Consider the following 26,451-nt stretch of genomic DNA (forward strand, 5'->3'; position numbering starts at 1 on the left):
GTAGCTTCCTGTCCCCAGCAGACTGAACCACCAGAAGTGATGACATTTAGAGGACTGCTGCAAGGCTTGTTCTTTAGTGTGGTCCAAATTAATAATGACCTAAGGTTATCATCTCTCTGTTGTCTGTCCTAGATGTATAAGCTAATCACTCAGGCCTAGATTCCTTCATAATACACATTATACCCTCCCAGTCCCAAAGGACTTGCAGGGCAGTAGTAGACATCCACTAATAATATGTTGTAAAAGGTTCTAATAACTTGATATTACACCAATCTGTTTTGATGTATATCGGATGCTTCTCAGTAATAAAAAATATGATTTATAAGAAAACCTTTGAAATGTGAAGCCATCTAGAACAAACTATATGACTAGCTGCTCTGACTACAGAGAATGGACTACTGGAACATCTGGGAAAGATTACAATGAGAATCAGCAATTTAACTTGGCCTTTTGAACATGACACTTAAATATATGCCCAGTTCTGAGTTTTGGCTTAGACTTTTTCTGAATTAGGGCCTTTAGGAACAGTTCTTATGATCTCAAAAGTGAATGTTCTGTCAGTCCTGAAAATAACAACATTGTGGAGCCTTATAGATGAGAAGGAAGAAGAGAGTGCTGTTCTGGAAAATACTCCTGAATTCATGGTAGATGGAAAATGGAATGTTTACTTTGGGTTTATGTGTCTGCAGTTTTCCAATAATAACTGTCTAATTTCTGTTCCTTTTCTGATCTTTTTAAACAAACCATAAATCTCTCTTTCTGCCCTTTCAATTGACACAGGTGGGCAGAAAAGGAACTTAATATGATGAAACTTTTCTTTGATAATTTGGTACACTACATTCAGGCAGTCAGGGAAGGACGACATAAACACGCATTGTAAGTACACATCCGAGTATTTAATCTTTTATATCTTTAAATGTTTCCTTTTTGCTTCTGGTGCTTCTGATGTGTTCTTAGATGTAAATACTTTCTATAGGGACATTATATGCTTAGGGAGGCAAAGGTTTGTAAAAACAGTAACATCCTAAATAGCTTCCTTTTCCTTTCCAATCTGTAGGATAAAAATTAGGTATATATAGGTAATGGAGTCAAACTTAAACAAGGGAGGTTCAGGTTAGGTATAAGGAAGAAGTTCTTTACCATAAGGGTGGTGAGGCACTGGAGTGGGTTGCCCAGGGAAGCTGTGAATGCTCCATCTGTGGCAGTGTTCAAGGCCAGGTTGAACTGAGCTTTGGGTGAGATGGTTTAGTGTGAGGTGTCCCTGCCCATGGCATGAGGGTGGAACTGGGTGATCTTAAGGTCCTTTCCAACCCGAACTATTCTATGATTCTGTACAGAAACAATAAAATTCCTAACTTCCCAATTCTGGATGAATAAACTATTCACGTTTTGACAGGTGTCAAAGTCAATATATAAATATAGGCATCCACAGTGGAAAAATGTTGCTATTTTATGGGTCATTTTTTCACTTTATCGTGCTCCTTTATATTGGACACTGCTGTAGTGAGAAGTGACTTCAAAAGCTGTTTGGAAGTGGGACGAATTGCTTTAAATTCAGGCAAAATGATACTTTTTTCTACTCCTTTGACCATTAAGCTTCTACCTGAAAAATAAAGTTAATATTTCAATGTAAGTTCTGAAAATACTTTAATAAAGAACATGCATCAGCTGGGATCAGAAATTCAGAGTAGAAATACCAGCATTTTACAAGTCAGGGAAAAAATTGATGCACTTGATGCCAAAAAACACCCACTTCCACCCCCGAAAACCCAGCAGAAGTACCTTATCTGGTAGTGACTAGTCTGTCATTCCACATGTTTGGTGTGGTTCTGTAATGGGTATAAGTGGAGTCTAGACTATATTCTGGACTAGAAGTTCAAAAGGAAACCTTTAAGAAGAAGATACTTATGCCTTAAGAGGTGCATGTGTGAGTGGGAAACAGTTGTGACAGTAAACAATGACATAAACTTCTGTTTCTATATAAATTTAAATTTTAGATACAGCCACAGTGCAGAGGTTCAGGTTCGTCTTCAATTCCTGACATGCGTGTTTTCAACTCTAGGATCCCCAGATCATTTCAGTAAGTATTTGAGGTTACCTTATCAGAGAAGCACCTCATAGTAAGGCGGATGTAGTTACAATAATCAATGTTAGCTTAAAGAAATCTATTTTAAACACACCGTTTAAATAATCTCTGGTATTGTTTCAAAAGAAGGAAGATTTTCTGATGAAAGCACAGAACCAACGTTAGAGTTTTAATTCTGTTGCAGTTCTGTGAGAACAGATTTTTATGTTCTCCATGTTTCATTTTTCCTAAATATTAAGGTTGTAGCAATTACTGAAATGAAGATAATAGATTCTGTATTTGTGTGATTTGGTTAATGTCCATAGTGTTCTCAGAGATCTACTGGAGTGCACTCTAAGTTGTGATACCAAAAAGGAATAACTCTTGGTATTTTAACGCTGTCAGAAATTGGTTTCCACTCTGCAAAAGTGGTGTTCTATGTGATAGCTGATCTGCACAGATGCTGAAATCTTTTTGCTCTAAAAGTTAAAAATAGAAATGTAGCTGATGGTATTCAAAGTTGAGCAAAATTTTCTGTGGTTTCAGTAACCCATGGTGGCTTTCCCTTCCATAAATTCTTTTGGCTGCTCTCTTCCTAGTCACTTCTGAACTAGTAACTTCCAGTGTTGTGTCACCATTAGCTCTGTACAGACTTCCAGTTGATTGGATGTTGAGGTCAGTTATTAGAATGATTGAAGGGAAGAGTCATTCGGGTAGTCTCATTACAGGTAGTCAGAGTTGGCATACAACACATGGCTTGTCCCTCTGGTCATTAGAGCAGAGTACAGGAAGGAGTAAGAATATCTGTAGCCAAGAGACAGAAAACTTATACCACCATACTTGCTGCTGTTGATAGGACAGATAGCCACAATTCTTCTTAAAGAAATGTGTTGAGGTATTATCATATGCCAGCTAAGAAAATAAACCTACTGTTCTCTTCAAACCAGAAACAATGAAATCATTACAGAGATACCATTTTCAACCACGGTCTAAATACCCAGCTCAAAGCTGCACTTCAGGTTGTGTCTAGTACTTACAGAGAAATAGCCTGCTGCTGTTTGGTATCAGATCCCAGATCAGCTCATGCTACTCATTGTTTTAGTAATATGTGACAGCACTAATGACCAAAACCTGTAGCTGATTGACAGCTCTAAGAGGAAGAAATATGATTCCTAATGGGTAGGTGGTGCATTTTTCTTTTGTTGTTTCCAAAACCTTCTTGTCCTGACAAGTCACAGCTACAGGTTGGGCAGAGAAGAGATTCAGAGCAGCCCTGCGGAGAAGGACTTGGGGGTGTTGGTCAGTGAGAAACTTAACGTGAGCCAGCTTCAGTGTGTGCTCGCAGCCCAGAAAGCCAGCCGTATCCTGGGCTGCATCAGAAGGAGTGTGACCAGCAGGTCGAAGGAGGTGATCCTGCCCCTCTACTCTGCTCTTGTGAGACCTCCCCTGGAGCATTGTGTGCAGTTCTGGTGTCCTCAACATAAAAAGGACATGGAACTGTTGGAACAAGTCCAGAGGAGGCCACGAGGATGATCAGGGGACTGGAGCACCTCCCGTATGAAGAGAGGCTGAGGAAGTTGGGGCTGTTCAGGCTGGAGAAGAGAAGGCTGCATGGAGACCTCAGAGCAGCTTCCAGTATCTGAAGGGGGCCTATAGGGATGCTGGGGAGGGACTCTTCATTAGGGACTGCAGTGATAGGACAAGGGGTAACGGGTTAAAACTGAAACAGGGGAAGTTTAGATTGGATATAAGGAAGAAATTCTTTCCTGTTAGGGTGGTGAGGCACTGGAATGGGTTGTCCAGGGAAGTTGTGAATGCTCCATCCCTGGCAGTGTTCAAGGCCAGGTTGGACAGAGCCTTGGGTGACATGGTTTAGTGTGAGGTGTCCCTGCCCATGGCAGGGGGGTTGGAACAAGGTGATCCTTAGGGTCCTTTCCAACCCAAATCATTCTATGATTCAAAGAACTATGCTGATTTTTCTACCTGTCTTCTTGGGGTTTGGAGAATATTGCTGTATACTTGATGTTATAAAGGAGTAGTTAAAAATTCTTCCCTAATTGTAGGGTTGAGTTTAGAGCAAGTGGACATACTGTGGCACTGCTTAGTAGAAGATTCTGAATGTTACGACGATGCACTACACTGGTTCTTAAATCAAGTACGAAGTAAAGATCAGCACGCTATGGGTATGGAGACTTACAAGCATCTTTTTTTGGAAAAGGTATGTAGGAGAGTTAATTGCAAGCTTATAATTTGGGTTAAAGTGTTTCCATATCAGCGATATTTAACATCTTTACAATTGTTTCCATGTAAAATATGTCTTCAGTAGTCTAGGAGGGCTCCAGTTGTCATAATCTTGTAATAATCTTTCTCTGCTTGGAAAAAAAGGCCACCTAAAACTATACTGTAATGATATATATGATATAGCCTACTTGACTAAAAAAATTACTGTCCTTTGGGGAGGGGCATAGAAATCCCATCAGCACATCCTCTGAAAACATGAACATGCAGCAGTGGAGCTTTTTGCAAGGGGTCTTACCCGTTTCAACAGATGCCATGACAAAATGGATAGATTGGGCAGTAATTAGTGTGGTCTGGTTCTTTTTCAAGGTTACATGGTTTTTTGTCTGTTTTTGTAAGCATATTGGTGTTTTGAATAGGCATGTCATATATGCTACAAACTGTCCTACTGTTGATAAGGAGGTAATGTTACAACATTGAGTTTTGTTCCTTCTGCAATTTCAATTGCTCTACTACATTTAAATATGATGGGTAGTAACAATGACACTTTTCTGTACTAATGAAATAATGACCCTGTAGTAGGTACCTGTTCCATCATAGAATTTCTTTTTTTCATATTAAAATGCATTCCTTTTATTTAGATGCCACAACTAAAACCTGAAACTATCAGTATGACTGGCCTAAACCTCTTCCAGCATTTGTGTAATTTGGCTCGATTAGCAACTAGTGCATATGATGGTGGCTCAAACTCTGAGGTAAGCCTTGATTCTGTGCTCATGTTCACCTACTTTCTGAGGGAAGGGGAAAGTTAGATTACTTCTCTGCAATGGTGTATCTGTTGAGAACTTACTGGCTTGAATATTGCTTACTGGTTTGACGTAGTAATGCCACAGCCCATAGTGGTGGTGGGGTCTGTACAGATCGCTGCCTTGAGGAAAGCCCTAGGAACTCAGAAGTGGGACAGTGAATGGAAATGAAAGAGGGCAATGATTCTGACCTTCCATCATGACTTGAAGTTTATGTGGCTTTTGTCTCTAGAGGTAGCATTAGGAAACCACAAAGAAAGTGATGCCTGTTGCCTGCATATCTTTGTGCAGTTGATCGTATCCTAACATAACTGGTCTGTATTCACTATTGTGTTTAAAGCATGGGTTTGTAACATTCACTTTTCTAAATAAGTAGATTCAGATGACATTGCATTAGGCATATTTAATTCTGACTGCAAATCTGTTGTAAAATGTGTCTCAGTTTACATATTATGTACTTCGGAGGTTTTTCTTCTGTAGTGTTTTATACAGAGAAACCGTCTCAGAAATGAAATTATGTATAGAATATTTTTCTGTGAAGAGATTTTATCCACAATTATAGCTGTGGTTTCAAGGCTTTGTTTAAAAGTATTTCTGTTTCTCAAAAATGAAAATTCGCTCTTGAATTTAACCCGTTCTCCTCATGCTTCAAAGTATAAAAATGCTTCAGTGAAACAGGATTGTATAGGACTTGTGTGCAGTGCTGAGAGCCCAAGCAGAGGAAAAACTGAGATACGTTTAGTGATTCCATCAAGAAGCCAAGAAAATGTCTCAGGTCAGAAAAACATGACTCACAGTAAAATAATGTTTTGGTTTCTGTGTTCATTTTCCTTTTGTCAAAACAGTTGTGTGGCATGGACCAGTTCTGGGGTATTGCTTTAAGAGCACAGTCCGGTGATGTCAGTCGAGCAGCCATCCAGTATATCAACTCTTACTACATCAATGGTATGAGTCTTCACTTTTAGTTTTGGTTTCTGTTTTAAAGTGTTGTAAAGACTATATAATGTTATCCTCTTTTTATTCTTAGTATTAGAATGCATAGTCCCAAAGTTGTGCATATGTAATTTACTTTAACTGCTATTACAGGTAAAACTGGTCTGGAAAAAGAACAGGAATTTATTAGCAAGTGTATGGAGAGTCTGATGATAGCTTCTAGTAACCTTGAGCAAGACTCTCATTCGAGTCTGACCATTATTGAAAGAGGACTCTTAATGCTGAAGACACATCTGGAAGCTTTTAGGAGAAGGTAAATAGCTCTACTGATATATTTGGATGCGAACTTTAGTTCCTCTTATCGTTATGACAGATGAATAATGAATTATTTATTTAAGTAATAATTCCTTTGTTTTTCTTTGTGTAAAGACAGTAGTGGATAATTCTAGAAGGTACTATATCAGGTTTAAAGAGTTACCAGTGTTGGCCGTTGTCCTTGTATAAATATGTATGGATGTGGCTCATGTTTCCCTTCCCTCACCAAAGAAGCTTCTTCAAAGTTATTTTAGTTTTATTTGAAAAATAGTGAGAATATCAGTAACTTCCTTTTATTTTGAAAAAAAACACCAGTAAATAAAGGTGCAGGTTTTTTTCTTTGTCTCATTTATCAAACATTTGTGTGAAATAGGCTTTGACAAAAATACTCTTTCAATGTTTTTACCTGCTTCTTAAGGTTTGCGTATCACCTGAGACAGTGGCAGATTGAAGGCACTGGGATCAGCAGTCACTTGAAAGCCCTGAGTGACAAACAGTCACTACCACTGAGAATTGTATGTCAACCAGCTGGGCTTCCTGACAAGGTAAGTCAAAAACCCTTTTCCAGGCACATCCTACATGGTTAAATTCAGGAAGTCTGTTGTGTGCTCTGAAAAATAAGATACCTGTTTTATTTCAGATGACTATAGAAATGTATCCGAGTGATCAGGTGGCTGATCTACGGGCAGAAGTCACCCACTGGTATGAAAACTTGCAGAAGGAGCAGATAAATCAACAAGCACAGCTTCAGGAGTTCGGCCAAAGCAGCCGCAAAGGGGAATTCCCTGGTAAGCTGTAGGACTCAGACCTGCAATTTTTTGCCCTTACAAGGGTTCATCCATTTAGAACTTTGGAGATTATGGTCTTTTTCTTCCCCAGATGGCCCAAGTAAGCAGGCATTATGGTTTATTTTCTTCTAGCTGTAGTTATAATAAGCGTCACCCTCACTTTTAATTAATAGTTTCTCAAGTGCTGTCATTTATTTGAAATAACAAAATGTAGATCTACCAAAAGTCCATAGATCTAGCCAAGATCCAAGAGACTTTTCCCCATATTATTTTTCTTCTCATTGTTGTTTTAATTAATTGTATTGTTTTCTGTAATTTGGAGATTCTGTTACATAGAACCTTATTCTATGTTTCCTGAAACTCAGACATTTCTGGCTCTGCCATTGATTCAGAGTTTGGTGTTATAAATCAGATTTATTATACCCCACATACATGTATTCCAGTCAGGTGTAAGATTTTCCTTACTCTTACAACTGCTTTTGAATTTATGATCACCCTGTAGCAAAAATGATCATTCATCGTGTTTTGATGCTCTTAAATTTGTAATGTCACCTTGCTCCTGAGATGGTCATTGCTTACTTAGAGTGTGAGGAATATGCATCCTGCTGTTGTTCCCTTTCTTAATGTGTTTTTGAGCAAAGTGTTTATCCTTTAGGAGAAGGACATTTGCTACATCCTACTTACAGCACTCTTACCAGTTACTGCTTTTCAGAATGTTACTGTTTTCTCCATTATCTTCTCCTCAAGGTTTTCTTGTTCTTTCTTTCCCATTACAAGCAAGAGTTAGCATGTTACCTGAACAAATTCTGTCATCGGGTTGGAAAGGACCTTAAGATCATCCAGTTCCTACCCCCCACAAGTATCTTTTCCTAACATCACTGACCATTAGTGTATGTGTAGACGAATCTGAATCTGACTTTTCAAAGTTTAACAACATGCAAAAAAAATGTTTTAGTGAGATACACTGTCAGTAAACCAGACTGAATTTTAGACATCTTAATTACTTCTTTGTGAAATCGTTTTCCAGCCACTCCTCAGAAGCTGTTGTAGTGAAGAAACTATCTTGTTTTTCACCAAGTATAGCCAGGTAGCAGGAATGTTGATGTTTGTGGTAGCTGAGATTTCAGAAACCCGTGATTCGGACAGTTCAGAGTTGCAGTCCTACAACACCTGTAGTTCAGTCATGCTACATATGCACAAAATCTTTTGTCTGTGCTGGTGCTCATAACTTCATACACTTTTTGTGGATGATGCTTTTATTTTTTCTGTGTTTATTACACTAATGATTAATAGACTGTAAGTATGGGAAACTGGAGAACTTTTAACATTTATATCCATTGATTCACAAACCCAGTGTCCTTTGCTAGGTTTAAAACCTAATGACTCAAAAGTGTTTTGTCTTGTAATTGATACCTGTACTGGCTGATAAATGCATAAAACCCAGTAAGAGGCTAAATCTCTTATTAACCAAACTCTTGAAGGAGTGTCTCTGCATTGTTCTCTGCCTGCCACCCTATGTTTGGAATAGTCTACTTTTCAACTGCTTTTGAAGAAATAGGATTGAAACTGAGACTTGTGGTTAAAATCTGCAGTTTTACTCATCCACACCCTATTTTGGGGACTGTTTTGTATAGATTCTTTTTAAGGAATCTATCTTCTTTTAATAACATTTTGTTATTAAAAGAAGATACTGCCTTTTAATAACATTTTGTTGGTCACAAAGATCTCTCTGGATTATGGTTCAGTGTATTGACTGTTTACACTTAACTTGGGTCATTCTGCCTCACTGGAGACGTGTACTGTAAGGTAATAGTGCACACTTCTGTCTCGGCGACCTTTACTATGTCCATTTTAATATACCTGTATTAGTTAATCTACAACAGAAAAACAGTTCCTGTTTAAGAACCTGAAATGGTGATAAATACTAAAGGCTCATGACAGTAGAGCACCGTTTTTTCTCGTCTTGTCCTTACAGAGCTAAATCTCATTGTCCTCAATTGATTTGTAGTTCTTTTCTCAGGTGGGTTTTCAGTTTCACAGAACAGAAGTTTTGTGCCAACTTTTGACTCTCGGAATTCTAGGCTTGCACTTATTTTTAACTTCTTATTTGTTTCATCTGTTGTTAATTGGACCTGGCACTTTCTTATGCTGTTGGGCCTCCTTCAGCCCTTCACTTAGCCTCCCTTTTTATCATCATGTAGTTGACTGTTTCCTTTCCAGCAGCTTTGCACAAAGGGTCATTATTATTTTCCTGCTCTTGGGATTCCTGAACTAATGACATGTCTAAAGTGGTACCAGTCACATCTAACACTTGTTGTCTTAAAAACTAAGACTTCTTGTCTTAGTTTGAGAAGACACTGAATGTTAAACAGATTGTTACAGAGATGGGATAACTGTTATTTTGGAAGACAAAGCTGCAGGTTCTGAGATGGGCTAAAAGAACCTTAAAGCATTTATTAGTTACAGATAACATTTTTGAGGCTTTTATCATCATGCTTCTGTTAAGGGACTATCCAAGAACCCTAGCCAAAACTTTGGGAATGTATCTGTAAGCAGTAGACTCAGTCACACTTATTAAATGTTCCTTTTAGTTCTTATTCACCACAATGAACTTATTCTCTTTTCCATTTACCACATAATTCTTTTGAGTTTCCAATACCTTTTGTAACATCTTTTGCTCATTTAATATCTGCATTGTTCAGGGAAACGTGACGTTGCATTTGCTTCTCCCTCAGGTTGTTTGTTGTATTCTCTCTTCTGAAACCTGTTACTAGTTTGCTGCGGTGCAGAGGATGGTAGATTGCTGTGTTATTTTTGTGGATGATGTTTTTGCCTGCCTTTATCTCTTGGAAATTATTTTGTCTGACCGCAGTGATAAGTTTCAAAGCAGCCAGCTGGGGAGGATGGGAACAGTGATAGATAAGTGAAATTATTCCCAACTCCATGTAAAACCTCCATGGTTTTATTGCTAAGTGACTGATAGAGGGCTGCTATCTATCTGCTGCTATATCTATTAGAGGGCTACTGTCTATCCAGTTTTTCCCAAGAATATCCTGGAAATTTTGTTTGGGCAGTATTTGAGGACCAGATATGCATATATATTTACATATACATATATATATACACATATATATAAGTATGTACAAATACATGTATGTGTATTTGCCTTATACCTCCATTTATCTGGCAGTCCCATCAAAGTTTCTGTGTGTACGTCTCGCTGGATTGCTCTCGTTTGGAAATGACAGCACTTGTGTGTGTATCTCAGCTGGTTTGGGAAAGCACTACAGTGTGTGTATCTTTATGATAGTGAAAGAATGAAGTATACATAGGCTTTTTGTTTTAACCCATGTCTTTGAATACTGCGTTCCCATAGCCAGGTAATAGACTGGTTTGGAGCATTTTCAGGTTACAGAACTCAGAACTTCCCAAGATTTCTGCAAGAGGTTAAAAAATTAGGCTTTTCTGAAGGAGCCTCACTGAAATCCCAGTGTTGAAGTATAGTGGAATAGCATATATATGCTTTTCACTGGTGTGGAGGAGCAGGGCCTAATGTTGGAAGAGTGTACTTGTAAGAATGGTTGAAAAGCACAGCAAATTTCAATCCAGGACAAATATCTTTGTGCACCACAAATGGTGGTTAGAACGATATGAGTATTCTGAGTTACAAAGTCATTGTGCGTTCTAATTCTTACTGACTGCTTGATTCTCTGCACCAAATGAAATGTAATTCTCCATCTTTCAGTTGTTCTGATTTCTTGTTCAGTGTTGAGAATTCTTGGTTCTCAGCTTCTCTTTTCTGAAGTAGATGACATCTTTACTTCAAACTTATGTTTAAGTAGCTTTAATCATTGCTTCTTTGCCTTTGCTGCCTTTATCATAGGTGTGTGGTGCAAAGGGATTTTGTTGATAATCGCAGTCATTTTCCATTATCCTTCTCTGGCATAGCATAAATTACTACAAAATATGGAAGATGTTTTAATCTGTGTTGTGAACGCTTTTTGCTAGCAGATTGGGTGGACTATTATGGAAAAGGTTATTTCTGAATGCGTGCAAGTAAATCTAATTTAATGTAATGTAATTTCTTAAGGAAATCACATTAAGTTTTTACCATGATTCCAGAAATTCACTGAAGTATGTTTTTGTCCTAGGTGGCCTCATGGGACCTGTGAGAATGATTTCATCTGGGCATGAACTGACAACTGATTATGATGAAAAAACACTTCATGAACTGGGTTTTAAGGATATGCAGGTATTACCAGCATATACATAGCAGTCACTGAACATGATTGGTTGATAGGCTGCTTTTGTCTTGTGCAGCTGATAGATATAGTGGTGGTGGAAGATAAGCTTATCTTTGAGAGCATCCTATAGTTTTCTGATACCAGTTGTTCCACGCTATCCAATACATGCCTCCTGGAAGCTCAAACTAATGCTGTTGGTCCTTGGTGCTCTCAGTGTTTACTTAGTAATTTTAAAAGCCTAATTCTGGTTATGTCAGCAGATGTGAAAACTCAAGGAATAATAGAAAAATACCAGGATTTTCATTCGTCAAGGAAAACAAGGGACCAGTGAAAACAATCAAATGTGCATGTTCTGTGTTAATTATCGAATGCATGCTACTTCCATAGAAGCAGTGACTAGCTTTCTTCTTTCACAGAAGCATTTTTTAGTGCTCATCTGTAATTTTTTACCTCAATTCAGAACTCCTGTTAGAGTGGTCTACTCATTAGTTTGCTGAAATCAACAGTATGGAAAAGCCTCATTAGACCCATATATGTGTCAGTGACACCACAACTGTTAAGGGAGGTGGGACTGTGACAAAACTTACTGGCAGACCATCGAACACATTCTTTCTATCTGCAGGAAAACTAAACTCGTGCTTTACACCATCAGTATCTGCTAACATCCTTTTAGAAGGATTATTACTGACTGTGACACATATGCCATTGCTGGCTGCTAGCAAGTGTGGCAGTTTGTCTTGACTGTTGCAGTTGCCTATTGGATGATCTGTTGAACTAGCTCTTCAATTGTTTGTAGGTTCATTTTGATAAATGAATTAGGTTAATTCAGAAGCAAAACTATTTTTAAAGGGTTTTTTTTCTTACTAACATAATTTTTACAGAATTGAACTAAAGTGCAATCACATGAATTCTTATGTCTGCAGAACTTGGAGGAGCAGTAGCGTTCAGTTTGAATGGCTGGGTGTGATGAATATATGGAGGAGATAACTAAGAGCAGCACGAACGGTTCATCTGAGAATGGCTTTCCACAATGTGGTTACGCCAGTTACAAATGTCTGCTTTTCCAGCCACACTGCTGTTTATGTTGCCGTGCCTTCAGTAGCATTCTGGTTCTTTAAGCTGATGTCTTTGATTTTAACTCTGGTTCAGTTTTTGTGCCATTTCATTAATGTACTGGGAAGTCAGACAACTACTAGAGTCTCCCCAGCCTGAATGGCAAAATAATGGAGGGAGGGACAAGAAAACAGGACCTTTTACTGTAGCAGCAGCAAAAAATACATGCAACCAGGAATGCCTCAAGTGAAAGCAAAACCAAGTTTTAATTATGGCAGTTGCTCAGAATGCTGCTCAGTAAAGATTTGACCACAAAGAGATTAATGTAGTCTTTAAGTTCTTGATTATGATCCTGTTGAAAGCATTCCATGGCTCATCATATGCATTTTTAAAATTGTCTCTCTCCTTGTTATTTGCCTCTCTTTCTAGATGGTGTTTGTATCTCTGGGTGCACCAAGGAGAGAACGTAAAGGTGAAGGTGTTCAGCTTCCAGCATCCTGCCTACCTCCTCCTCAGAAGGACAACATTCCAATGCTTTTACTCCTGCAAGAACCTCATCTTACCACCCTTTTTGATTTGTTAGAGATGCTTGCCTCTTTCAAGCCTCCTTCTGGAGAAGTGGCTATGGAAGATAGTGAGGTAAATTAGTTTTATTACAGTAATTGCATTTAAGACTTACTGCAGCTGTTTTTCTGATCTAGCCTAATTCTTGTGTGCTCTGTCCATTCACTAGATGCGTTTATTGCCTGTAGATTCACATTTCACATATGATATAACCATCACTGTGATTTTTCTGATTTTCTTAACAACATTGTTCTTGATGTATTTTAAATGTTCTAAGTGGTAGAAGCTATAAAAAAGTAATTCTTAAGAAAGAATTGCGCCCTCAGCAAGTTTGCCGATCACACCAAGCTGTGTGGTCCGGTTGATACGCTGGAGGGAAGGGATGCCATCCAGAGGGACCTTGACACGCTTGTGAGGTGGGCTGATGCCAACCTTATGAAGTTCAACCACGACAAGTGCAAGGTCCTACACCTGGGTCGGAGCAATCCCCGGCACAGCTACAGACTGGGCAAAGAAGAGATTCAGAGCGGCCCTGCGGAGAAGGACTTGGGGGTGCTGGTCAATGAGAAAATGAACATGAGCCAGCTGCAGTGTGCGCTCGCAGCCCAGAAAGCCAACCGTATCCTGGGCTGCATCAAAAGGAGCGTGACCAGCAGGGCGAAGGAGGTGATCCTGCCCCTCTGCTCTGCTCTTGTGAGACCTCCCCTGGAGCATTGTGTGCAGTTCTGGTGTCCTCAACATAAAAAGGACATGGAACTGCTGGAACAAGTCCAGAGGAGGCCACGAGGATGATCAGGGGACTGGAGCACCTCCCGTATGAAGAGAGGCCGAGGAAGTTGGGGCTGTTCAGCCTGGAGAAGAGAAGGCTGCGTGGAGACCTCATAGCAGCCTTCCAGTACCTGAAGGGGGCCTATAGGGATGCTGGGGAGGGACTCTTCATCAGGGACTGTAGTGACAGGACAAGGGGTAACGGGTTAAAACTTAAACAGGGGAAGTTTAGATTGGATATAAGGAGGAAATTCTTTCCTGTTAGGGTGGTGAGGCACTGGAATGGGTTGCCCAGGGAGGTTGTGAGTGCTCCATTACTGGCAGTGTTCAAGGCCAGGTTGGATGAAGCCTTGTGTGGGATGGTTTAGTGTGAGGTGTTCCTGCCCATGGCAGGGGGGGTTGGAACTGGATGATCTTAAGGTCCTTTCCAACCCTAACTATTCTATGATTCTATGATTCTAATGGGAGTTGGCTTGAAGAAAGCTTTGTAAAGGTTTTATTGCAAAAACTCAAGCTTCATGTCTTACGTGCCATCATTAGCTTGTGGAAGATTAAATAATGGTTTATTTGAATCAGTAGTTTATATTGAAGTTTTATTTACACTCCAGTATTTCAAAATGTAAAGATGTCACTTAGTTTCCTGCAGGTTCAGTGAGACTTCAGTTCTTCATGTTGTGTTTAAAGATTTGCATTAGATAGGAAACAGCTTCTTCATTAAGAGTAAATGCATTTTGTGACTTTGAAATCTGACTTTCACACTGAAGCTCGCAATAAAAATGGTTGTTCTGTGGTTTGTCAGAGTGCAAGGTGTGAGGAACTCCATCTCCACGCAGAAAACTTATCCAGACGAGTCTGGGAGCTGTTAATGCTTCTGCCAACGTGCCCTAATATGTTGCAGGCATTCCAGAATATTTCAGATGAGCAGGTGAACAAAGAATGCTTGTTTTACATATTTACGTTACGTGGATGTTTTCATGTCTAGTGGTTTTGTTGACTTTTCCGCATATAGGAATGTTAAATAGTATGTATGTTAAGCATCCCGAGACCTACATAAACCTGATAGACAAACCTAATAATTCTTATGAAATTAAAGAGATGTCATTTAGCTCCCAAAGTTTGTTTTCATGTTTTCTTCTAAAAACCTATTGAATAAATGAATACGCAATACTAATTGTCACAGTATTTTGTTTGGAATTGAAACAGCAGTTTTCTTTATCTGTGGCCTGCTTTAACATTATGACTCTCATGACAGCAGTGCTTTTGTGCTCTCTTCTGTAAGTTCAAAGCATGAGCACTTATCTAATTGAATTCTTGCCCTGTACATGAAAATTTTGCCTCTTTTTAAGTTGTTACAATTATATATTAACAGTTTTTAGCTATTGTGGATCTTTATGGGCACGTCTCAAAATATTGGTGGAAATTACAGTTTAGAGCATAACATTTGGCTTCCTCTTCTTTAAAATTGTGTGTAGCTTAACTTATAATAATGTTGGAAGCGTACTCGCATTTCATTTTAGAAGGCACATTATTCAAACCATTAATCATGTATAGATAATTGTCTTCATTTCAAACAATAAGTGAAATTAAAAACCAAATTATTTGTCTGTGTCACTTTAAAAATCCTCTCTTTGCATTTTGTAGATAGCTCAGCATTGCATAAAATTGTGTTAATTGTTTTCTGTCTTTTGTAAGGGTAATGATGGCTTTAGCTGGAAGGATCTTCTGCGAATAAAAAGTGCCCATAAACTTTTGTATGCCCTGGAAATTATTGAAGCTTTGGGAAAGCCCAACAGGAGAATAAGACGCGAATCTACGGTAATAGAGTTTCTTGCACTGGATATGTGTTTTTCTCTCTGAACCAAAGTGTGTATTAATGAGTTGATTTTTAGTGTTTTAATTCCTTAACTATTTCTACAACAACTTGTACTTATTTATCTTTAGGGAAGTTACAGTGATCTTTATCCAGACTCTGATGACTCGAGTGAAGATCAGATAGAAAACAGTAAAAACACATGGAGCTGCAAGGTTTGATTTTCCTACAGTATTCTGTGACACCTAATAAGAGTTTTTTAAAGAGGATGTAAATGGAAACCCATTTAAAACATTATCCATCTTAAAGTTTTTGATCTCAAATAAATATAACATTTTAAACTTTTCTGTGTTATCAGTCCTGTAAATTTGTCATAGTTGTGTAAAACTGTTTCTTTTGTTTTTCATAAAACACCCAGGTGAATAGTTCGTCATTCATGTATTTATAAAGCTTAGATTGGTATCTAACTGAACTTTGTGATATTTCTGTACTTGCATTTTCTCACTTTGGTTCCATACTATATTCACAGTTCGTTGCTGCTGGAGGGCTCCAACAGTTGCTAGAAATTTTCAATTCTGGAATCTTAGAGCCTAAAGAACAAGAATCATGGACTGTGGTAGGTGTTCATTCCAGAATAACAGAGCTGTCACTTGCAAAGGCTTTCATTTCTCTCTGCCTTTGTTACAGTTATTTTTTCTGTAGTAAGTGAAACAAATGACTTCTGTAATTGAAGCCACCAGACCCTATGCGATGGGATCTTGAATATTTTCTACTCCCAGAAGAATTTTATTTTCTTAAAAAACCCAACTTCATACTTCTGATTTTTTATTTTTAAAAACACCCTTTGTATTTCTGTACTTTTTATTTAATTTTTTGTCCAGTCTTAAAAAATCCTAGTTTGTAGAATGTAAAATTGCACATCATGGGAACATCTTAGAACAAAAACTGAGCTCCATCTTTCACAATGGTTGCAGCTGCATTGATTATTCTGTTGCATCTCGCACTTCTTTAGCAAAGTCAGAATCTGCAAAACAAGAAGTGGGTGCTTTATTTTTGCCTTTTTTTCTGCTTGTTTCAGGGAAGGTTGTTATTTGAAAACTTTTATCATAGTCTGTTTTCAAAGCAGTACTCTCTTCATTATCTTTCTTTTTGAAGAGGCCAAAGAAATACCATTTCCCCTTGTTGGCATTGGGACAAAAGTGGTAGCATTGTGGCTGGGGTGTCAATAAAGGCACTTTTCAATAATGGATGTTATTAGTCATTATTATATAATGCCTTTTTCATCATTATTCTTTTAATTAGTTGGAGCTAAATTCATACCATAATGAAAACTTTTTTATATTAGAGTTAATTTTTCTCTTTTATTTTCACTTCTATGGCATTTAATTACAAAAAAATTCTATCTCTCAAGTTCTGAGTCAGGTATGTGAAAAGGTGTCAATGAACAAGCATACCCACGTATGTATAAAACTGGTGACAGGTACTCAAGTACTAAAAAGAAGGCAGGTATAGTGTTTATCAAAAATTTGATAGTTTCTAACTGGTTTTGATGTTTTTGTTCTAAATTAATTATTTCATTACTATAACAAATGCTGTGACGTGGTGCTCTATTGTATTATCCCTGGCAGTGTTCAAAGTCAGGTTGCATGGGGCTTGGAGCAACCTGGTCCAGTGGAAGCTGTCCCTGCCTGTGGCAGGGGGTTAGAACTGGATAAGCTCAAAGCCCCTTTTCAACCCAAACCATTCTATGATTCTCTGATTATTATTAATTTTACTATCATAATACACCTCCTTCTGGTGGAGCTGAGGAGGTGCTTGTTTGGTCGTAGCCTCACAGCTGAGCACCGTGAAAATTGATCTCAAGAGTTATTAAATGAACGAGTGGTTTTCATCTAACGAGATGTTACAATACAAAATGGTAGTTTTGTCTCTACATGGTTCAGTAATATTTAGCTTGAAAGCACTTCTGTGTACCATACTTTAAACCCTGTGCTATAGTTGACTGCAATGCAGGAAAGGCTCTTAGCTATTGAGCTTATCTCCTCTGTGTTGTATCATGCACTGAATAATAGAGTATCTTGAATGCACCTGTTAATAGAGTGGGTCATGAAAATGTTTTCATTATAACTAAGCTTTTTAAAATATCCTTCCACTTTGGGGTCTATTCTGATGAGGTTTTGCCACTTATTTCTGGCTGTTTATACCTTGCTTAAGCTTTTCATTTCAAATCTGTAGTAGGCATAGGATTATTTGTAAAGTAAATCCCTGAAAAATAGCATTTCATTTTCTTCTTATCCACAGTGGCAGCTAGACTGTCTTGCTTGCTTGCTGAAGCTGATATGCCAGTTTGCAGTTGATCCTTCAGATCTGGATTTAGCTTACCATGATGTCTTTGCCTGGTCTGGTGTAGCAGAGAGTCACAGGAAGAGAACATGGCCAGGCAAATCAAGGAAGACTTCAAGTGACCATGCAAAGGGCCTTCACATACCTCGTTTAACAGAGGTAAGAGATAAACTGTGTCCAGTTTGTGAACTTTAGAAAAATGACTGCTTTGATGTGTGAAGCCTTTATTTTGGTGGTAAAATAATGTAATGGAAAAATTAATTCTGTTAATCTATATCCTACATGTTTTTCTCTTCTAAAAAGTATTTTAATTGCTTTAAACATGGCAGTATTAAAAGCTGCAGCCAAAAGGGGTTTTGGTGATTGGTGAGCACATGAATTGGTAATTCAGAATTGAAGTGCTTTATCCCTATTTCTTAGAGTTTGTTTTCTAAATTAATTCCTCCTTTTCTTCTATGGTAACCTCTTCTATGGGCTGTCCCCATCCTCACTACATCTGTTTTAGACTCCTTTAGTAAACCCTAAAATAGCTTTCTCTACTTAAGGATATGAGTGAGTGTAAGGTAAAATTACCTAAACTGTAAACTTTCCTACCACATCCCTGCATGCTAATTTCCTAATGTAGACCAGGCAAGTGTAGTATTTTGGCATCAGAAATACGTTCACTGTAAATCCATTGCTCCTTGGGCACAGGACCAGCTGTGGTTGCCAGAAAGGGTAGATCTGAACTGTGAGCTGGAGCCAGGCGTTGCATTCATCATTGATGGAATGCATCCATCATACATGGAAATACCTGAACTGTTCTCTTAGTATTAAGATCTGTTTTTGACAAAACAGAATTGCCAAAGCGACAATGATACAGGGAAATTATTAAATGCATGAAATATTTTAACATTGGCTGTAAGTGCTGCTGCTGGTTTTCAACTTTTAATTGTCGATTGAATATTTTTGAGTGCAGTAAATTTGTTATTGAAATGCTTTAAAAGACCTTCTTTTTTGAATTGAAAATGCTGTGTAGCCTGAGAGGTTCTCTAATAATGACGAATGTAAGCGTATGTATAGTCAATAAGATGTGTTGATCATGGAGACAGGTGAAATTTATATGCCCAACCTCATCCTCAACCCTGTCTCCTCAAGCCTAAGATTGTTAGAAGTGAATAGCCTCTGCTTTTTTAAAAAATACTGCTTTTTTACTAAAAGGAATGGAGAAATGATGGGTTTTCCTATTCAGTTAAATTGTCTTTCTTAGAGAACTAGAATTACATTTAACATCTAGACTTAGTCAATGCAACACAGCATTTTAGATCTGCTTTAATAAAAAACAATCCATGTCGTAACTATGGAGATGCTGTGATTTGTCTTCCACTCTTCCTCCCTCTAGACAGGTGGGTTTGTTTTAGATTCACACAGTGTGTATAATTTAAAAACAGATCAAAAAGCTTGTTGTTATATTAACTGTTGTTTTTTTTTTTTTTTCTTTTGACTTCAATTTTTAAAGGTGTTTCTTGTACTTGTCCAGGGAACCAGTTTGATTCAGCGACTTATGTCAGTTGCTTACACATATGACAACTTGGCACCTAGGTACAATATCTCCTTATTTTTGTAATCAAGCTAATCAAGTGTGCACGTTTTCATCCCTGCTTTAAATACAGTAAATAGCTCTTTCAGTTGTAGTCCCCATTAACACCCATATCAGAAATTTAAGTCTCTGGGCATTAGACTTGCTTTTCTTAGTCGCCTCGTCTGGTAGTTATCCTACCCTTACAGGGGTGAGAGAGGAGAGTGGTGCGAACTCTCCCTGGTCAGTGGATAAGACACAGAGCAACAGGCTATACATGGTACGCTCTCATAAATTCTCACGCAAAGCTGTTCCTTTGTTCTCTCTGTAGCATTTAGCATTCTCAATTTCAAAGTAATGTAAAGGAGAAATTCAAATAAAGTAACTTTTAAGTTGCTTCTTTGTCTGCTGGTTTCGACTTATTTTCCTATCCTAATAACATTAGCAAATTACTGCTGAAATTACCCTGATTGCTTTAGTGAGTGTTCGTGTACTGAAGGCTCAATTTTACCTTCAGAACTGGGCTATTAGAGATTTTTGTCCTTTCGTCCTGAGAAAAGCAATTCTGTGTAAAACGGCATTGTGACAGTCAGCCTGATGGTGGGGAGGTCAGGGGTTTTGCTGCATTTGATGTTGTAGAATTATTTGATTCCAAGTAACAGATAGTTCCTTTTACTGTAAGATTGTTAAGGGCATTCAAAGCATTTCCAGTCAAGCCTGCAAGTGTGCCTAACGTTAATCTCTAGTTGAGTTGCAGGAGTAATTTTAGAAACATACAGTATGGTTTTGGTTTCATAAACTTAAGTTTGTTTAAAGTTTACAAATGCTTGTTCAACGTGCAGTTCTTTATGAGGAATACTAGCTTTCTTCTGTATGAGTCAGTTTTTGGGTCTGTTTTACATCTTTTCTTTTTTGGATAAAATAATGGAATTGTGGCTGTTTTTTCTTGACTTTCTTCTGGTCAGTAAAGCTTTAAGGGGGTGATTGAAGGTTTTCATAGTTCTATTATTGTTGCTTATTTTGAATATTGCAAGAAATGAATCCTTTTTAAGATGAACGTTTTTGTTTTCTTAGTGAGTACTTCAGAGTAACTGTGTTGTTACTTGTGGGTGCTTGCATTTCTAAGTGATACTGTTACGTTCTGTAACAAAGCTCAAATGGCTCTATCTTCTTCCTGTTCAGGGTGCTGAAGGCTCAGTCTGATCACAGATCAAGACATGAAGGTTAGTGCTGCCAAACAGCTATGTTATGAACTACTAGTAGTGAAAACATATTGAAGACAACAAGTTGTGTGTTTGATGTATTCCACTATTAGAATGCTATAAAGTTGTGTTCCTTGGTAGTGTGGGTGCTGCTGCATGCTAGGTGGGAACACACGGGGAGGTCCCAGAAGACCTGCCTGGCTTTCCTTCTCTACCAGTCGTTTTATATGAGTTGCAGTTTTATACTGTAGTAGACTTCATCTCCAGAAGAGCTGGTTTTGGCAGGAAAACCAGCTTTCGACTTAGCTTTCAAAGAGCAGCATATAAAACTCCATAATGGAGTCACCAATAGTGACCTTCATTCTGGTTTACAAAAATGATTCTGGGCCTAGAATTCCTTGGACCTCCCTCATCTCTGCCTTTTGTGGAGGTTTGTTACGAAAGGTTTAGGTGACCTGTGTCACATTAAATCTGCATCAAAGTATGTGTCAAAAATACATCATTAGTGTGTATAAATGCAGGTATGTCCTGCTAGGCTTATGTGTTGTCTTCTTTTTTTCCACTTTGTTGTGCCCTGTGGATGCTAATGTCTATGAACTCGAATTCTCAGTAAATGCTGTTTATCACCTACTAAAGTCTTACTTTTAGCTCTTAAGAAGAAAGGAGCAGATATACTAGTTAGTCCAGGGAAATGTTCATGTTAAGACAGGATGCAACCCATTAGCAAAGTACTAACTCACTGCATAAGAAGGAGAGATGCAGGAAAGTTTCGTGCCTCAGATTGGTAATATTTAATCTAATTTAATTGCTGTCAGTAGTACAGTGGTCAGTATTTAGAGAGCATATAGGTAAAATTCTAACTTTAGGTCATATCTGATGTTCCAGTAAGTTCTAAGAAAGGATTTAATCTTGTACATTTTTATGGCAGAATTAAGTGTCATATGTGCTATAACTATGCAACTCTTCAACCTAAAAAGCCTGTTCTGTTAGTGACAGTGTGATTTACTTTCTTTCAGTCACTCATTATTCAATGTGGCTTTTGGTGAGCTGGGCTCATTGCTGTTCCCTGGTGAAATCCAGTCTGGCAGACAGCGATCATTTGCAAGACTGGCTAAAGAAACTTACTCTTCTTATTCCAGAGGTACGTTCAGGGAGAGGTTATTGAGTTACTAATTAGTGCGTAATATGGAACAAGCTTACCTTTGGTTTCAGGTTGCCATTAAATTCAAAACATGTTGTTTCCTGCTAAAAGTAGGCAGGACCTGACTCAATGACTTGCAATCCCGTATAAGAAGTAATCTTTTGGAGTTGAAATACCATGTAAGAAGGCACATTTGTGGTTGATTGCAAACCAGTTTATAAACTCTTGTTTTTGTTCTTGGCTTCTGTATGAGGGTGATTTTCTTGTGGTAATTTGTTGAAATTTCTGGGTGATGCCATCCAATGTGCATTAGTCTAAATATACTTCCCCCATTATATATTCTTTTTCACTTTTTATCACAAAAGGAGATGAATGAGAGTTAATATAAAAATGTTTATTACCAAAATCTTTGCCTGGCTTGATGTAATTCTTTCTGATGTAAGAAAAAACTTGAATTGCATGAAGATATGCACAGCATAAAATGTTTGTCTTTACTAGTGATTGCTTAAAGGTGCAATATGGACATGATGTGGTAATTATTATCTGTTGCTTTATTACTCAAGCACAGAAAAAGCTTACATGCTGACTCCGTTTAAAAACCGTAGAAGACAAAGAGTGCAAACTTCCAAAGCTGGATTAGAGATAGCCTGTGGGTACTTTTCTTTGAAAAAGAGTAAAAGAAAGAAGAAAATAATTCTTCTAGGGAAATTAAACCAAGTAACTGTGTAGTTAGGAATGAGCAAGTGCTGTGTTCCAGCATCACATAGATTGCCCCAGTTTGCCCAGATGTGATACTTTGTATTTTAGTAACTGTTTAGTTTTCTATTTAGTAACTGGCTGTTATCTTTACTGGTACCTAACTCAGGAGACCAGGGGCACCAGCAAGTCAACTTTTTTGTTAAGAACAGTATCTTTTGTATGTTCATGCAAGTAATTTAAATGTATGTTATTTGTAATGTTCATTTTTAGAAAGACACATTCTGCCCTGCATAACATGCTAGATTTTGAGAGGAAGTTATTAGGTACATGTGAAAGAAACATCAAAAAGAAAAAATATTCTGGTTTAATGTATTTGATCATTTAATTCTTTGGTTTTTCATGAAGACTGCTGTTCGCCACGAGTCTTGCAATGGTTTGTACAAGTTATCCCTCTCTGGACTGGATGGAGGAGATTCAATTAATCGATCCTTTCTGCTGCTGGCTGCATCAACGTTATTAAAGTTTCTCCCTGATGCTCAAGCTCTGAAACCAATCCGGGTGAGGATTTCAGAAATTACAAGACTTTATCACAGATCTATTTAAACTTCCTTTTGTTAATACAGAGAGAAAAAAATAATAGCGTTATCACGTCAGACAAATTATCTGACTACGTCTGACATAGTGTTTCTGATACACTGAGATATTAAGTCTTTTGTTCTTTTGTCTGATGTGCTTCAGACCAAAAGCAATTTCTTTTCACAGATAGAGGATTATGAAGAAGAAACAGTGCTGCGACCAGGTTGTAAGGAATATTTTTGGCTGCTGTGCAAACTGATTGATAACATACACGTCAAAGATGCAAGTCAGGTAGGGCTTGCTTTGTATTCATATGAATGTTTGCTTTTATAAATGTGAGTATTCAAAGCACTTTTACTGCAGCATGAGACATTTTTACTGAAGATCTGGCGAACTGCTGTGAACAGCTCTTGGATCTTTCCCATCTCACAGGTTTCCCTAATCTCTGATATGTATTTAGTAGCTCTTGGCCAAAGGAAGCTTCAGTTACTGAACCTGCAGAGTCAGGAAGGGGGAAGAGTATACTACACAAAGAGGGTGAACTTAAGTGAAGGTGACAGTCATTGGGAATACTATAAATATCTGTGAGATTCACTGTTCATAATTTCAGTGTGGTCTAAGGAGGAGGTAATCAAGTATTTGACTAAAGCTGAAAGAGGAACAAATGTCAATTAACAACCACTTAACACAGGTTAGAAAACTTACTCAAAACTCTTGAAACATCTCAAGAGGGTTAAATTACTTTTGGGGCAAACTCTGCAGCTGTTTGTGCTGGCTCATGGCCCTGTATAGATCTTTCTAGTTCATTCTTACAGTTGTGGCAGGAGTGTGGGAAGGGAAGGAAGATAAAGCCTTACCCTGGTTTCTCTGGAGTGGAGGAGTCTTGTCCTCTCCTGACTCTGAATGTTCTCAGTAGAGGCAAATATTTTGCTCCTTTGTTCCCCCTGCCCCTCTTCCTATGTTCAGTTTCCTTCCATTTCTGCTTTATTGAACCTCTTAGCTATAGGCTACAGTTAGGCCTGCTGCTTCTGTATGTTGCTCAAGGAAGAAATGCTAATGGGACTTGTAAAACTTCTGATGACAAACTGTGTGTTCATCTGAGAAACAGCAACGAAACATTTCTCTTTAAAATAGTGGTATTCTGTTTTTGGAGGGTATGGTATTATATTTCTGGGACCTGGAATTGAAAGAATAAGTATTACTTAATTTGAACTATCACATTGATTTTAAAAAACAGTTTCATCTCTGTATAAAAATACATTAAAATATTGTTACATGCATGCTTGAAAGATGAGTTTTAATTGTCCCTGTGTGCAATAACAAAATTTCATCCAAAAGCATAGCCATAGTGCTAGACTGGGCTTATAAATTGTAATTCATGAAGTTCATCATTATTTTCCATTTCTATTCCCTTTTCTTTATTTTTAATCAGACAACACTGCTTGATTTAGATGCACTAGCAAGACATCTTGCTGACTGCATTCGGAGGTAAGGTTTGCTAACTAATTTCTCTTGTAAATTGCATCATATTTAGTGGGATAGAGGTTTAACATTTCTTTTCTGTGTATATGTACATATAGCAGAGAAATCCTGGATCATCAGGATGGCAACATTGAAGATGATGGACTTACAGGACTACTTCGTCTTGCAACAAGTGTTATTAAGCACAAACCACCATTTAAATTTTCTCGTGAAGGCCAGGTAAGAAAAGACCACAAAGAGATCTAAATTGTGTTATCTCTTGTTGCTGTACTTTCTTCATTTCACCTGTTTTTCCACCATTTTGATTGCAGGCGTCAGTATATCGTGTTTCTAGCCTTAGGATGATTGATAAAAACACACATACAATCATGGCATAGTTAGGGTTGGAAAGACCCTTAAGATCATTCAGTTTCAACTCCCTGCCATGGGCAGAGTACACCTCACACTAAACCATCTCACCCAAGGCTCTGTCCAACCTGGCCTTGAACACTGCCAGGGATGGAGCATTCACCACTTCTCTGGGCAGCCTGTGCCAGTGCCTCACCACCTTTACAATAAAGAACTTCTTCCATATATCTAACCATATTAAAAAGTAGCACATACAGTCCCTTTCCTTTAAAACCATATAAAATTTCAAGGTAGAGTTCTTGCATCCTTGAAATGTTATTTATTTTCATTCATAGCCGTTAAACGATTTCAGTATTGATCAGCATCAACTGATTTAAGTCATTAACAACAGCTGCTTTTTGACAATATCCTGGGTCAGCTGTGATCAGTAGCATTTAAGCTCTACATCTGCACAGTGGTATGCACCTCTTTAAAAGAATATTACATTTCACCTGTGCTTGTAAGATGGGACAGTAGCCAAGCAGGGGAAATTGCTGAAAAATTCCTACTTTGCGTTTCAAGGACAGATTGTCTATTAAATAAAATCCTTGTGGTGATGTTTTCACCTGGTGTAAAACCTGATGTAAACTGATGTTTTTTTCTATAGACTGCTTGGAGCTTATCATTCAACCTTTAGTGAGGTTTCCCCAGAAAAACAGTCCTCTGTATCTAATTAGGTTGTATCTATCCTGTCTGTTTACTCTGTTATCATAAAATGGCCTTGAAGGTAATTTTACTAACCAAAAAGTTTCAACAGTGTCCACATTGTGCAGGACCTAATGGAAAATTACACTGCTAACAGCATTTTGACAGACTAATACTATGTAATTCTCCTGGAATAAGTGCCTTTTAAGTATGGAGAGCTTGCAGATTAAATTAGAGCAAGAATTCAATTCACAGAGTGCAGCGTGGAGGATGATGTGGAAATTTAAGTAGTAGAGGTACCCAAAGATCAGGTTTGTGTAGCTTGGATATGTGGAAAGTATAAGAAGAAAACAAAAGAGAAGCTTAAGTAGAGAGGAGTGACACTATACAGAACACTAAAATATGGTACATATATGGGAGGTCAGGAATTTGATTGGAAAAATGGATGAATGTGAACAGAGTGGTACCCACACAAAGTACTCACAAGGAATTTGGCTTTGCTGAGAGAGAAGGACTTAGTACATGTTCTGAGACCAAGTCATGATCTAGTTTTTGGTTTTTTTAATTCTATGTACAATTAAGAACACTTATTAACTGCACATTATAAAGTGCATTAGTGAAGAGCTTTGTATTATGTTCAGTGTAATAGGGTTGTGAAACCACACGCTCTGAGCAAAAGCTGGGGAAAAAGCAGCCAGGAAAATGCATTGTCAAATACTGAAAATAGATTAGGCTTGCCTAGAGGATTCTGATGCTCTGCTTGGCCTTTTCTTCCCTACTAATTCCTTCTCTGAGCAAAATCATCTCTCATGTTCTTTGTCTCCCCTGCTCCAA

At 38.0% G+C, this 26,451-nt stretch overlaps 1 protein-coding gene across 6 annotated transcripts in view; it reads left to right on the forward strand.

Moving 5' to 3' along the window:
* Nucleotides 1-26,451, forward strand: part of USP34 (ubiquitin specific peptidase 34) — a 139,303-nt gene that overhangs the window by 62,233 nt on the left and 50,619 nt on the right. For 4 of the 6 annotated variants that reach the window (XM_065682384.1, XM_065682387.1, XM_065682388.1 and 1 more), the window contains 22 exons: nt 781-876; nt 1,998-2,080; nt 4,129-4,283; nt 4,945-5,058; nt 5,955-6,054; nt 6,196-6,355; nt 6,776-6,902; nt 6,998-7,145; nt 11,297-11,397; nt 12,872-13,081; nt 14,574-14,699; nt 15,467-15,589; nt 15,716-15,799; nt 16,114-16,200; nt 17,886-18,086; nt 19,426-19,508; nt 20,668-20,708; nt 21,704-21,828; nt 22,933-23,085; nt 23,290-23,394; nt 24,536-24,591; nt 24,684-24,804. In XM_065682384.1, coding sequence (XP_065538456.1) covers nt 781-876; nt 1,998-2,080; nt 4,129-4,283; nt 4,945-5,058; nt 5,955-6,054; nt 6,196-6,355; nt 6,776-6,902; nt 6,998-7,145; nt 11,297-11,397; nt 12,872-13,081; nt 14,574-14,699; nt 15,467-15,589; nt 15,716-15,799; nt 16,114-16,200; nt 17,886-18,086; nt 19,426-19,508; nt 20,668-20,708; nt 21,704-21,828; nt 22,933-23,085; nt 23,290-23,394; nt 24,536-24,591; nt 24,684-24,804 — 2,599 coding nt within the window. The remainder of the gene's footprint in view (nt 1-780; nt 877-1,997; nt 2,081-4,128; nt 4,284-4,944; nt 5,059-5,954; nt 6,055-6,195; nt 6,356-6,775; nt 6,903-6,997; nt 7,146-11,296; nt 11,398-12,871; nt 13,082-14,573; nt 14,700-15,466; nt 15,590-15,715; nt 15,800-16,113; nt 16,201-17,885; nt 18,087-19,425; nt 19,509-20,667; nt 20,709-21,703; nt 21,829-22,932; nt 23,086-23,289; nt 23,395-24,535; nt 24,592-24,683; nt 24,805-26,451) is intronic. The other 2 variants (XM_065682385.1, XM_065682386.1) reach the window with 2 other exon arrangements.

Source organism: Lathamus discolor, chromosome 5 (genome assembly GCF_037157495.1).
Source record: "Lathamus discolor isolate bLatDis1 chromosome 5, bLatDis1.hap1, whole genome shotgun sequence".
In the NCBI taxonomy this organism is placed as follows: domain Eukaryota; kingdom Metazoa; phylum Chordata; class Aves; order Psittaciformes; family Psittacidae; genus Lathamus; species Lathamus discolor.